Genomic DNA, 14707 nt, shown 5'->3' on the forward strand with positions numbered 1-14707 from the left:
CAGTAATTTTGGAGCCCAAGAAAATAAAGTCTGTCACTGTTTCCATTGTGTCCCCATCTATTTGCCATGAAGTGATGGAACTGGATGCCATGATCTTCGTTTTGTGAATGCTGAGTTTTAAGCCAGCTTTTTCACTCTCCTCTTTCATCTTCATCAAGAGGCTCTTTAGTTCCACTTCGCTTTCTGCCATAAGGATGGGGTCATCTGCATATCTGAAGTTACTGATATTTCTCCTGGAAATCTTGATTCCAGCTTTTGCTTCATTTAGCCCGGCATTTTGCATGATGTAGTCTGAATATAAGTTAAAGCTGGGTGACAATATACAGACTTGATGTACTCTTTCCCTAATTTGCAACCAGTCCAATGTTCCATGTCCAGTTCTAACTGTTGCTTCTTGACCTGCATACAGGTTTCTCAGGAGGCAGGTAAGGTGGTCTGGTATTCCCATCTCTTCAAGAATTTTCCACAGTTTGTTGTTATCCACACAGTCAAAGGCTTTAGCAGAATCAACGAAGCAGAAGTAGATGTTTTTCTGGAATTCTCTTTCTTTTCCAGTGATCCAACGTATGTTGGCAGTTTGATCTCTGGTTCCTCTGCCTTTTCTAAATCCAGCTTGCACATCTGGAAGTTCACATTTCATGTACTATTGAAGCCTGGCTTGGAGAATTTTGAGCATTACTTTGCTAGAGTGTGAGATGAGTGCAATTGTGCGGTAGTCTGAACATTCTTTAGCATTGCCTTTCTTTGGGATTAGAATGAAAACTGACCTTTTCCATTTGAAATAGATGTTTTTCTGGAATTCTCTTGCTTAAGAGATTTAAAAATTTAAGAGATTTAAAAATTTAAGAGATTTTAAAAGAGGAAGGAATGTAAATCTATAAAGACAAAGAGATGGGAAAGGAGATAAAAGCAAGTGAATTTTGATAGCTAGGAAGCAGATGGACAGAGGGATTTAGTAGACTTGAGGAAGATGAATCCTTAACCAACAGTGGAAAAAGTTGGAAAGTAACATGACTCACCCCATGGGCATCATACACTGCTGGAAGTGAATGGTGAATGTGGAGCTAAAAGGAGGAGGGTTTGTTGAAATCTGTTTAAAAAGTAGTTAGAGGTCTAGATGGCCTTCCCTATCCCTTCCTCATTCTAGATGAAAGACCATAGCTTAATTTCAGGAAAGAATAAAAACAGAGCTCTCTGGTGTGAAAGACATGATGTGTGGTTATAAATGGAAGAGGAGAGTGGTATGTACTCAAAACAAGTGGATTAAATGAAAGCTTCCTTACAGCGTATTTCCCCACTGGACTCTGAGAACACTGGTACTCAAACTTCTATCCTCCAGGCAGAACACTGGAAATAGTGTCTGTCGAGACTCTGATTAGCATACGAATGCACCTAAAGATTCTGACATTGGCTTTATTACTTTCCTAAAGATAAAGCTATGCCAGATCACCCTACAGTTCAGTTCAGTTCAGTTCAGTCACTCAGTCGTGTCCGACTCTTTGTGACCCCATGAATCGCAGCACGCCAGGCCTCCCTGTCCATCACCAACTCCCGGAGTTCATTCAAACTCATGTCCATTGAGTTGGTGATGCCATCCAGCCATCTCATCCTCTGTCATCCCCTTTTCCTCCTGCCCCCAATCCCTCCCAGCATCAGAGTCTTTTCCAATGAGTCAACTCTTCACATGAGGTGGCCAAAGTACTGGAGTTTCAGCTTTAGCATCATTCCTTCCAAAGAAATCCCAGGGCTGATCTCCTTCAGAATGGACTGGTTGGATCTCCTTGTAGTCCAAGGGACTCTCAAGAGTCTTCTCCAATACCACTTAAAAACTTCCAGGGCAGGAAAAAGTAGCTTTCATATAAAACTTCTGGAATCAGAATAGTGTCAGACTTTTTAGCGCTAAAGGCTTGAAAACGATGAATATGAAGGAAAATTATTTCAGTTGAGAATTCTACATGTATCCAAATCCTTAAGTAAATACTAAATAAAATAAATACATCTCCAGACACTTAATGTATCCAAAAATTAGCTCCCAAGGATCCTATGAGGAAGCTACTAGAGGAAAGGCTCCATCAATGACAGACAAATCCCAGAAAAAGGAAGAGATGGTAAACAGAGAACTCTAATATTGGAGAGTGGCAAGAACAATCCTCAATAACAGACACGGAGGCACCCAGTAACCAGTCTAGACTGGAGCAGGTTAGAGGACTTTCTGAGAGGTTTCTTTAAGAAGATGTACTTGAAACAATACTTATGTATCTGATTGTACTGAGAAAAAAACTGATGGATCCGGAGAGTAGCTTGGGGATTAATTAGTTATAACATGGAAAGACAAAAAAAAAACATAATAAAAGTTGAGTATTATCTACAGGGGAAATAAAAGTTTATGTAGGAAAGGAAAATGATCATAAAATTTATATGATCTTTATAGCATTAGCAGTAAATATTGATCTTATTAAAATTACAATATTAGGAGGATGCATGCATGCTTAGTCACTCAGTCGTGTCAAATCTTTGTAACCCCATGGACTATAGCCCACCAGGCTCCTTTGTCCATGGGATTACTCCAGGCAAGAATATTGGAGTGCATTGCCATTCTCTTCTCTGGGGGGTAAGGAGGATAAGGGGGTAGGAATTATATGTGCTTGTAAGAGAGTGGAGGGATAAAAAAGAAATAATTATCTTCCTTAGTGAAATAGTAACTATAATTTTTAAAAATCAGGAATTAGCAATATAACCCTGTTATTTAGAGATAGAGAAAAAAAAATCAAAATAATTGAGCCTTTAGGAAATAAAAAACAGATGATGGGAGAAATTGCTTTTTCTTTCATAATAAAGCTTTTCTTAATGCTTTATTTATTTTAAGTCATTCAGTTCTCACATAACTGACAGGTTTACATAATTCTTATTTGCATTTTACAAGTGAGCAATGTGAGGTATAGAGAAGGTGGGAATTTACTTAAGATCACACAGCTTTGTAAATGTTCAGCCTGTGTTTGAACCCACATAATCTGGCTTCAGAGTACAGTCATATATAACTTAATTAAAAATGAAGACTAAACTAAAAAAAAATTAGGCTAAAAAAAGAGAAAATGAGAAATGCCGCTACTAGTTGGGGAAGGAGCCCATGAAAATGTCAAATGCTCCAGGTCTCCTCCAGTTTGGGCAAACAGTAGAATTACACTTCGTGGAGCTCTTGTGGTTGGGTTGGGGCCATGTGAGCAGTTTTGCCAATGGATTTTGAGTGTGAATGTTAGTCTTGTCCCTATGAGACCTTCCAGCATCTTTTCCCCCCGTGGGTTCTGACAAATATTTCTAGAAAGAGTATCATGACAAGACTGATAGATAGCCAGCCCTCAGCTCACCAGTGACATATAGTAGTAGCACACGGGAGAAATAAAAGTTTTGCAGTTCATTTGGATACCGCAGCATGACATAGCCCATCTTGACTGATGAAAGTGAAAGTGTTAGTCACCCAGTCATGTCCAACCCTTTGCAACCTCAGGAACGGTAGCCCACCAGGCTCCTCTGTCTATGAAATTCTCCGGGCAAGAATGCTGGAGTGGGTAGCCATTCCCTTCTCCAGGGGATCTTCCTGACCCAGGGATGGAATGCAGGTCTTCTGCATTGCAGACAGACTTTATTTTTTACTGTCTGAGCCACCAGACTGATACAAGATTTAAGCTCACTTCTCTCCCAAGAACACTGTGGCTGCCATTCTGTTTTTGCTTAGTTCAGAGTTCTGGAGCAATGATTAGGCTTCTGGACTCTGAATGCAGCTGGTCTTTAGCTTTCAAGTGCTTAGAGCATAGAGAGTTTATTTTATTCATACCAGTACATCTAGCACCTAACACGTAGTAGACAATGTTTCAGCTGATGTTTGCCAGTTGAAAAATTGGAAAATAATTGAAATTCACTCCTGTAGGGGACTGCTTTAGTGAACACAGTTGACTCCTTTATATTTCATTATGTATGTCAGGGCATTAACCTTGTGAACAATAAAGGCCATGCAATACCTCCACTGAATTTCCATCTCTAAAGCTGTGAATTAGCTGTGGCCAGTTCTTTAGCCAAAAATAAAGAAATTAATGTGGGTTTTGGTATCTTCTGTGTAGGGCTTTGGTAGGAGAAGGAATGTTTTGTTATTAGTTCTGCATTTAGAATATGCTATTGTGTTTATTGAGTACTACAGCCTCATTACAATTGGTCAGTGATTCCATTTTAATTCCAGGACATATAAAGCGCTGAGGATGGAGGGTGCACCATTCTTCAACTGGAAGAACAATGGGAAAAAAGAAGCTAGAGTTTGCCAAGATGAGTTTATGCCACTCTATGCCACATGAGTTTAATCCATTATCTAATTTAACGCTTATAACAATCCTGAAAGATAGATATTATTATGTTGGCTTTTTCTGATAGGGAAGTTATGGCTCGGAGAGGTTAAATGTTCTTCTTAAGTATGCACAGTAAGTGGTAAAAATGGGATTTTTAAATAATTGTTTGTTTCTAATTACGAAAGTTGTAAACCACATAGTATCAATGTACTCAAATATTTTAAACTAAAGTTTTATAGTTTTCTGTATGCCATACCTAATTATCCTTCATTTATCCTTTTAGACTTAGAAAGATTTATGTTGTATCATCTTGGAAGATCATTTGTTTTATCCTGGAGTATGGCAGGTCAATGTTCCTCAAAGTTTGTGCCTTGGAACACTAATTCTGTGAAAAATGTTTTACAATGGCCAAATAAATTTGGAAAACGCTGGCTTAACCAAATTCAAAATGTCTTTTTATCAGAGTCTTTAATATTTAATGTCTATTTTACATTCCAGTAAAGGGATATATAATGTAACAATTCCCACATTTACTTGACCAGAGACCCTCTTTCAGCTGAGCAAATTATGCAACCACTGTTCTTTGGAACACACTTTAGGTACTGTTTAAATATCCAATGTTCATTTCAATATAAAAATACTCTTCTCTTTTGGGAATTCTACTTAATGCCTTAAATCTTGCTTGATGCTATATGTATATTTACATCCCTGTGGGGGGAAAATATGTACATGATAAAAGTTGAATGGCAATATAGAAATGACTGAGCTATCAAGACAATCATTTTCCGATTATTGGACTGTGACCCAGTGGTATTGGAGAGAGCATCTAAATCCTCAGATAATATAAAAAACAATCCCTCGTTCCACGAGTAGTGTTAGCTTTGCCCCTCTGATCTTTATCAGAAAACACAAAATGGCTTATGAGTTGCAAAGAAAAATCTATCCAATTGCTTTATCAGTTTTGCATGCCATGCTGGAGCTGAGGGACAGGGAAATGATGGAAAGGCAGAAGAAGAGAAAGGAGCCTAGGTAACACCTGACTTGGTTAAATGGGCCCTGGATAACTGAGAACTAAGGGTATTTTGGCCAGTGTGGAATGTTGAAGGCTCTTTTCTGGCTGAAGTTTTCCTAAAGATCCAAGAATGAAATTCCCCTTGGGTTTCGTTCTCAAAGCTTCCTCCATGCATATTCACATTTCCTAATGAACCAGCCACTCATTAGAACATGATTTTCTTGCAAACACTTGCCCTCATTTCTAGCTATAGCTGGCATTTCTTAACAGCTCAGTTGTCATAGCTATATAGCAATTGGGAACAACTTTTGCTAGTGCTTAATATGATTTCCTTATACCCAGTCAAAACCTGTTTAGCATTTCTTAGTTTCAACCATAGATTTCTAACCTAGCTGGTCTAGCAGTGCCCTCTTCTAGAGAATACAATGCAGTTAGAGTTCTGATGGGTGAAGGAGCATGGAAAATGAAAACTTTATGGAACTTTTAATTCTCCAAATAAAACTAAGTGCCTGCTCCACAAATCATTACACTGATCAGAAACCTGACCCTGTCCCATTTGAACAGCCCAAGTAGAAAAGAATCTTTTTAAAGCTTCGCAGAGATTTTCTGGGTATAGTTAGCTATGTCTAGAGAAGGTGTGCCCTATTTTGTCGTGAGCAGTAGTACCGGGAAAAATTAAAATTCAGGGGGAGAGTAAAAGCCAGCGCCCCGTCCTGATGGAAGAGTGGGACTCAAATTGAGGTGTCACAAGAAGACTGGCTTGGAGACAGAAAATCTAGGTTGGTATCTTGATTCTGTTCCTTCTTGGCATTTTGACCTTGGTCAAGTCACTTAGCCTCAGGGATAATTTCCAAAATGAGGATGAAAAGAGATATTGAATGTGAAATTGCGTGTAAACTTTATTATAAATACACACAAAAGTTTGCTGATACAATTGGTTGGGCTTCCACAGGATGCTCAGAGAATTTTTGTTGCGGGTGAAAAGTCTGAGGGTGAATGTCCCAAAGACCCAGCACACGGAGAGGCTCTGTGAAGGTGCAGTTTAAACAAAGCTAGTGGCAGTTGCTATTTTTCCTGTGCTTGTCTGCAAACTGTTCCTATGGAGTGAGGGTGCGCAAGAAAGAGGAAGGGAAGGAAGGGAGAGTCTCTTCTCAAGGGTTAAAGCAAGATAGTGCTGTAAAGTGATTCCAGATGTACAAATATTAATATCTCTCTCCCTCCTTGATGAATGAGAAGGTATGACCCAGTTAGGAAGCTGCTAAAATTACCGGCGCCACTGAGACCTCAGTCGATGGCCCGGAGAAGATTTTTATCCTTACCCCGGCAACTATAATGCTGATGAAGGGCTCGGACCTGCTGCAGCAGACCTTCCAAAACTTCACTCTGTCCCTTGTGTCTGGGCGCTCTGTCGTCATAGTCTTTCCAGTCTATTGAACAAAAGAAACAAACAGAGTGAAATTTTCAAGTAGGAGAGGCCTCCTCCCTGCCTTGCCTCGGGAGCTGAGTTGTACTTATACTGCCCACAGACTCTGTGGATGAGCACCCAGCACTCGCACAAGGGGCAGGGACTGCCAAGCGTCTGGAAGCTGCCATTGTTCAGGCCCTGTACAAAACAGTAATTGTGGTTGGTGTCTTGTGTTGGGCCATTTTAAGGCAAGAGAAAATGGTAATTGAAAGCCAAAAGAAAATAGAGGATTTGGGAGTCCAGCGTCCCCTCCCGCAACTCCTCACCCTCCTTTGCAGCATCCGTGTCCTAATCAGTTCCCCTGTCGCCTCTCCATTCAGCACCCCAGGTCATGACTGCATTTCCACAGAAGGAAAGAAAGGGGTGGGAATGTGCAGACTAGATGAAATCCACAGTCCCAATGCTTTTATTGTAGGTTTCACACTTTTGGCCAAATTGACATTTCTTTCCAAGGAAAGAGCCCATGTCAGATGCCAAGAAATGGAAATCTACATTTTAGCTCTAATGAATGTCTGCTTTGGTTAGCTGGCACAGCAGCTCCTGCACATACTCTGAGCCACCAACCACCCTGTCTGCTCAGTCTCTAAATATACAGTATTAGCTTACATGGCAAATTTAAATTGCAATACCCACCGAGATTTTTCTCCCCCTTCTATTTTCATTCCATTTGGCTATGATGATATCAAAAGTAATAATCCGTATGGGACTAATGTCAAGATTATAATTCTGCTGTCTCCAATTCTAGTTTTTTTCTTTTTCTTTTTTTTTTCAGCAGGTCAGTCATTTCAAAGTCCATCCCTTTCCTCCTCTAATCTCTTCCCCCCTGGCTTTTACTTTCTGGATCTTTCAAAAGCAACAACTTAAAGTGCTTCTTAGTTTAAATGCTTTCTCTAAAATTGGTAGACATTCTTTTCAAGAAAAGCCAGTTAGTTCATGAATATATCTGAGGCTTAAGTTCTAACTGAACAAGTTTCAGGTTCCCGCCACCTAGAGTTATTTTAAAATAGCGAGTCTCTCTTGTTCAGCCTCTTGTTAAGCTGATGCCATGATAGTTGAAAGTGAAGTGAAAGTGAGAGTCGCTCAGCTGTGTCTGACTCTTTGTGACGCCATGGACTATACAGTCCGTGGAATTCTCCAGGCAAGAATACTGGAGTGGGTAGCCTCTCCCTTCTCCAGTGGATCTTCCCAACCCAGGAATCTAACCGGCATCTCCTGCACTGCATGTGGGTTCTTTACTAGCTGAGCTATGAGGGAAGGCCGCCATGACAGTTATGTTCAGTAAAAGCATTCCGGACTGGTCCATCCTAGGCCAAGCAGTTCAGCATAGTCAGAAAGGACTCAGGTTATGGAGTCAGATAAGTCTGGTTTTAAACCCTAACACTTCGGATTCCTAGTTTGGTATCTGTAAGCTGACAGCGACTTGACTCAGTAGTATGAAAAAGGGGTAGAGTATCTATCTGGCAGGATTTTTGTGAGGATTAAATGAGAGGTGTATTATATTAGATATTCAGCAGCGTTACATGGCAAGCCTTATGTAAGTAATAATTTAAAAAGAAGGGGCCTCACTGATGGAAAGTGAACTCCCTGAATGGTGTATATGGAAACATCATTTCTCACCTTAGCAGATAATCCCCTTTGAAGGGGAAGGCCTCGGAGATTTTCTAATCCCTCTTCCTTCTCATCTGTCCACCATGAGCCCATCTTCCTTTTGCACCTCTCAGAAAATAAAGGCCCGGAGATAGCCATTCCAGTTCTAAATTATTCAGCTGGTTGGTGGCGTAGCCAGGACTATAACATATCTCATGACCCTCTGTATAGCGCTCATTCCCTTACACCATGGTGGTGTTTTTGTTTTTGCTTTCTGTTGAGAAGGAGGGTGGGAGTCTGGTTGGAGTCTGCGTGCTGTGGCTTAGCTGTGGTCGACTCGAGACAGGGAGCTGGCGTAGGTGCTTTCTGTGGATGCTGTGCCTTGTTGGCAGAAACCATGACTTAATTTCTCTCTGCCTCAGGGCCCTTCTCTGTAAAGTGAGCTTTTGAATCTCTTTTTTAGGTTATTTGTGGTTTCAGAGGAATAATGTAAGTAAAGCACTATTCTGGGCACACTGGAGATGCTCATTAAATGTTGGTAAAGCATTGTGACTTGAAACATGATGGTGTTCGTGTAGAATGGGCTAGGAAAGAGCTTTGACTGGGAAATTTAGAAATGTCCGAGGAAATAAATTCCAAGTGGCCCTTGGACTATCTATAGTGTCCCTGGTATCTGGACACAGTGAGAATAAACAATGCTTGTTTTTTCTCTTAGGTGAATGTATCTGAAGTACTCAGATAAGATGAGCAAAGCTGTTTGCTTGAGCGAGACTCCTGGGTGGCTGAATTACTACATGACTCTGAACGTACTCATACATTCTAATGAGTGTTAATACTGCCATCAATGCAGGGGGAGATGAATTAGACCTGGCCCTTTCAGCTGAGCCCTATTACATCAGAGGCGAGCTTGAACTGATGACTTTATGATACATTAGAAAATTGCTAATGCTAAATTGCAGCCTTAGTGAGCACTGGACATGATGCCAAGGTTTTTGGAAAGAATGAGTTTTTCTCATAGATGTTTGGAAGGTTCTGATGACTACATAAAATAGGAGACTTTAGGGATGAGGAAGAAAATTGAAAATATATTAAGATATCAGGATCCTGACAGGAATAAACTTAGTGTGGTAGGAAAAGAGCAGATTGTGCCACATAATACTGTTCACTGTTCTGGTAACAAGAACACTCCAGTTGCAACACAACGCAGAGCTTACATTCTCTGGCGATATCAGGGCTCTCCTGATCGTAACTCAGACAAGCCTGTCTGGGTCCTGTTCTCTTGGTAGGTACCATGCCGTTTAACATCAGTCTATAAAAACACATTAAGGCCTTTTGTAAAAATATTTTAAAAAGCTTTATAGCTTACTGGAACATATTACCAAATTTCCAATTACTCTGTCATGTTAGAATACATTGTCCCCTAGTAAATATCTGAATGCTGATATATGTTACATCACAATGTCATACTCTGTTTATAAATAGAACCAGAGTGTTGTTATATTGTTCTTTCCAAGTGACATGGCAAGTCTGCAGCGACTGTAATGACATGTTTCGATTTCAGTTCTTTGCCAGATACCCCTACTAATCAAATGTGCTGTTTTAGAAAGTGTTGCCATTTGCTATGTTAATTACCGAGTAATAAGTAACTCTTCCCAGCCCTGGACAACTGTTCTTTTCATTCTGGAGAAAGCTCTTCAAATGGGCTGTGAGGGAGAGTATCTGAATAGAATTTGAGGTTTGCAGAACCAGGATCCATCTGATGTTTATAAGTAAACACATAAGCCAGAACTTGCGTGGGGTATGCATTTGGAGTGGGTTCCCCCCTGTTCCACTTTCAGGCATACTGTTTTTTCCCTACTTTTTTTGTTTTTGTTTTGCTTTTCTATTCCTGTTATCCTTCCATCTTCAAAAATACACATCCTCCCTCTCTGTCCCACCCTGGAATGAGATTGGTTCCTTAAGTATCTTAGTATACTAGACAGTATAGTAGTGTCTTATCTTAATCTTGCAATATTGCCCACACGTGTTTCTGGCAAGCCTTTAGTAAGAAAGATGCCCAGGTAAGACTGGAATAGTTAAATCATCAAACACTAGGGGACTCAGGAGTCTTAGAGATCTTTGGTATTTGTGGTCTAAGGCTTTGTATGGTCTGATTTAGCTATCTGAATCCACAAGAGGCAAGAATACACAGAAGAACTCTACAAAAAAGTTCTTAATGACCCAAATAACCATGATGTTGTGGTCACTCACCTAGAGCCAGACATCCTGGAGTGTGAAGCGGGCCTTAGGAAGCATTACTATGAGCAAAGCTAGTGGAGGTGATGGGGAATTCCAGCTGAACGATTTAAAATCCTAAAGGATGCTGCTGTGAAAGTCCTGCACTCAACATGCCAGCAAATTTGGAAAACTCGGCAATGGCCACAGGACTGGAAAAGGTCAGTTTTCATTCCAATCCCAAAGAAGGACAATGTCAAAGAATGTTCAAACTGCTGCACAATTGCACTTATTTCACATGCTAGCAAGGTAATGCTCAAAATCCTTCAAGCTAGGCATCAGCAGAACGTGAACTGAGAACTTGCAGATGTACAAGCTGGGTTTAGAAATGGCAGAGGAACCAGAGATCAAATTGCCAACATCTATTGGATCATAGAAAAAGCAAGAGAATTCAGGAAAAACATCTACTCCTGCTTCATTGACTCTGCTAAAGCCTTTGTGTGGATCACAAAAACTGTGGAAAATTCTTGAAGAGATGGGAATACCAGGCCATCTTACCTGCCTCCTAAGAAACCTGTATGCAAGTCAAGGAGCAACAGTTAGAGCTGGACATGGAACAATGGACTGGTTCAAAATTGGGAAAGGAGTACATCAAGGCTGTATATTGTCACCCTGCTTATTTAACTTATATGTGGAGTACATCATGTGAAATGCTGGCCTGAATGAATCACAATCTGGAATCAAGATTGCTAGAAGAAATACCAATAACCTCAGAAATATCAATAACCAGGAGAAATATCAATAACCTCAGAAATATCGATAATAACCCAGTGGCAGAAAATGAAGAGGAATTAAAGAGCTTCTTGATGAAGGTGAAAGAGGAGAGTTAAAAAGCTGTCTTCAAACTCAACATTCAAAAAACTAAGATCATAGCATCCGGTCAGATCACTTCTTGCAAATAGATAGGAAAAAATGGAAATAATAACAGACTTTATTTTCTTGGACTCCAAAATCACTGCAGACATTGACTGCAGCCATGAAATTGAAAGATGGTTGCTCCTTGGAAGAAAATCTGTAACAAACCTAGATAGCATATTGGAAAGCTATATAGTCAAAGCTATGGTTTTTCAATAGTCATACATGGATGTGAGAGTTGAACCATAAAGAAGGCTGAGTGCTGAAGAATTGATGCTTTCTAACTGGGGTGTAGGAAAAGACTTCTAAGAGTCCCTTGGCCAAAAAGGAGATCAAACCAGTGAATCCTAAAGAAAATCAACCCCGAATATTCATTGGAAGGACTGATGCTGAAGCTGAAGCTCCAATAATTTGGTCACCTGATGTGAACAGCCAACTCACTGGAAAAGACCCTGCTGCTGAGAAAGATTGAGGGCAGGAGAAGCGGACAACAGAGGATGAGATGGTTGGATGGCATCACTGACATGAGTTTGAGCAAACTCCAGGAGACAGTGAAGGACAGGGAAGCCTGGCGTGCTGCAGTCTATGGGGTCATAAAGAGTCAGACACGACTGAGCGACTGAACAACAACAGCAATAATCCACCGCAGGCAGGAGTTGGTATAGGCTGGCTGGCTTTTAGTCTGATTGTCTGCCTGATAGCAGGGCGCTAGTTACTGCACAGAGTCTTGACTAGTTGCGACTTAATCCTGGCTCAGCCATGTACCAAAGTTGTGATCCTGGGCAAGGCAACATCTTCTCTCAATCCTAATTTCCTTATTAGTAGAGGAGGAGAGCATGGTGGTTAAGAGCAAGGGACACAGGGTTTAGACTTGGCTTCAGTGCTTGCTAATTTTGTGTTGTTGGGCTATATATGTGTGTGTTATGTACATCAACATTAATAGTTCCCTCATCAGTAAAATAGTAAAAATCACCTCAACAGGTTTGTTATGAAGATTGACTTAATCAGTATAAAATTCTTAGGTCAACATGCAGCGTATGAGCAGCTTTAGAAATGTCAGCGCTGGTTTTGGTAGTGATGCAGAGGATAATGGTGATGTTTGTCCACCAGATGGGAACAGCAACTGCTGTTGGGGTTGAGTGACATACCGACTCTGAGAGCTCATAATGTACCACCTGGTTCATGGTTTCTCCCAGGTAAGCACTATTAGAATACTTGAAAAATGCATAAATGTATAAAAAGGAAACCAAAGAGCCTATAATCTTGTAGCCTAAATATCCACTGTTAAATTTTAATAATTATCTGCGGATACGCCTACCTGATTGTGGTCAGACTCACAGTTTAAATGAGAAAAAACTGTGAAATCTGTTTATATAAAACTTATACTATACGAATGTCTTCTATACAATGTTGGTTTTTTAAAAACACCATTTTTAACGGTTGCATATTGCTCTATAGTGTGGATCCCTATACATCGTTTTATTTAACCATGAAGTTGATATTGGAATTTGTTCTCCCCATCACACATGATATTTCACTATATCAATATATTGCTGCAGTGCCCATGTTTGTTTATGGTTGTGTGTCTGCATCTGTTCTTTAGGTTATATTTTTAGATGTATAATTATGGGACAGAAAGAAATGAATGTTCTTTTAGCAGTTGATATAGTATAAACATTATTTTCCACGAAGGATGGAGCAGTTTGCACTTTCACAAGAACATGTGATACCATTTAAAATGATCACATTAGTGAAGATTTCTTTTTAAATTAAAATATAATTCAGAGCAATAGATTTATTATACAGAAAAATCTATCATATTGTGGTATGTCTGGAGATATTTCTTCTTATTAAATTTTCTGGTTAATAGAGAATTACCAAATATGCCACACATAAATTATCAATTTTAAACTAAGGGGCTTTACTGGGTTTTTCTGCCACCATTACAAATATTACAGATTTTGTTTTTGGCAGAGTGTAGCAGAGTGCCTGTTAATAAGAAAGCTTTCCTTCTGATGGAATGTAAGTAAGATTTGCTAGATTTTTGGTGAGGGAGGGGAGGTGAGAGCTAAAGTGGATTGCATGTACTCGGGGCCAGCTGGTCCTAGTACGACATTTCAGTACCTCCCCACAAAAGCCCCGTGAAGGGTATGATCCGACCCATTCTACAGATGTTGAATTGAGACCCAGAGAGTTTAAGGAAATTTTTAAGGCCATGCAGCTAATAAAATGTATAATGGGTATCAAATTCAATTTTGCTGGTTCCAAATTCCCCCTTCTTTCATTCCACTGAGTTGCCTCCCAGGGAAACATTTCTGCAGAGGACTCATTCATTCCGTGGCCAGATGCTACTCTGAGGAGGTCTTGTTAGTCCGAAGCAGCGGGGAGAGGGAATGGCAGTGGCATTCCGAGGATGGAATCGGAGTTGGAGCCTGGCCAGGCTTGGGAGAATTCACAGCCACCACCTACCAGAAGGAGAGGCACATGCTGGCGTCGTGGTCTGAGCAGGTCCCCATCCTTTCATGTTATAAGCCGACACTTGGACAAAATACTGTTGGCCCTGCAAAGTATTGAAACAGAGAGAATGATGCACTGGGAGTTTTATTCAGTCCGTTTTACTCTGTGTCTGATGAACTCATTCATCCCATGACCCACACTTTAACTTTCTAGCTTTTCTTGACTACTATGGTTTTACATGATAATAAATGTGTTTGGGGTGCCCTCTTAATTTCTTTGTGCTTTCTTTTTTCCAAAATTGGAATATCATAGTTGCTTTTCCTGACCTCCCCCCAAATATTATACACCGATTTTTAAGTCATAGTCCTATATGGTTTACCAAAACCTGCAATTTCTCACCCTTTATCTGTTTTTCCTTTTTTTCTCCTCCCTAGTGGCATATGCTATCACCTTTTTCTAACTGATCATCTTGCTTTATAAAATTGACAAGTTGTAATGAACACATTTTCAGATTAATAATTAAAGATCTGCTCCATTCTTTCAGTGGTTGCATAGTACTCCACTTTGGTTAAACACATGTATTTATTTAACCCATCATCGGTGGACAGATCGTTTCCACATTTTACGATACAATAAATAATACTGTAATAAATATTCTTTACTCAATTATTTTTTTAATTAAATCTTTGATGTTACTTCCTTTTAAAAACCATTATTAAAACA

General features: G+C 40.0%; 1 protein-coding gene across 1 annotated transcript in view; it reads right to left on the minus strand.

The window, feature by feature from the left end:
* Positions 1-14707, minus strand: part of ANKFN1 (ankyrin-repeat and fibronectin type III domain containing 1) — a 275609-nt gene that overhangs the window by 33460 nt on the left and 227442 nt on the right. The window contains exons 10-11 of the mRNA XM_010852951.1: positions 13997-14087; positions 6666-6773 (exon numbers count right to left, since the gene is read on the minus strand). Of these exons, the coding sequence (XP_010851253.1) occupies positions 6666-6773; positions 13997-14087 (199 nt within the window). The remainder of the gene's footprint in view (positions 1-6665; positions 6774-13996; positions 14088-14707) is intronic.

This window comes from Bison bison, unplaced genomic scaffold, assembly GCF_000754665.1.
Source record: "Bison bison bison isolate TAMUID 2011002044 unplaced genomic scaffold, Bison_UMD1.0 scf7180017864317, whole genome shotgun sequence".
NCBI lineage: Eukaryota > Metazoa > Chordata > Mammalia > Artiodactyla > Bovidae > Bison > Bison bison.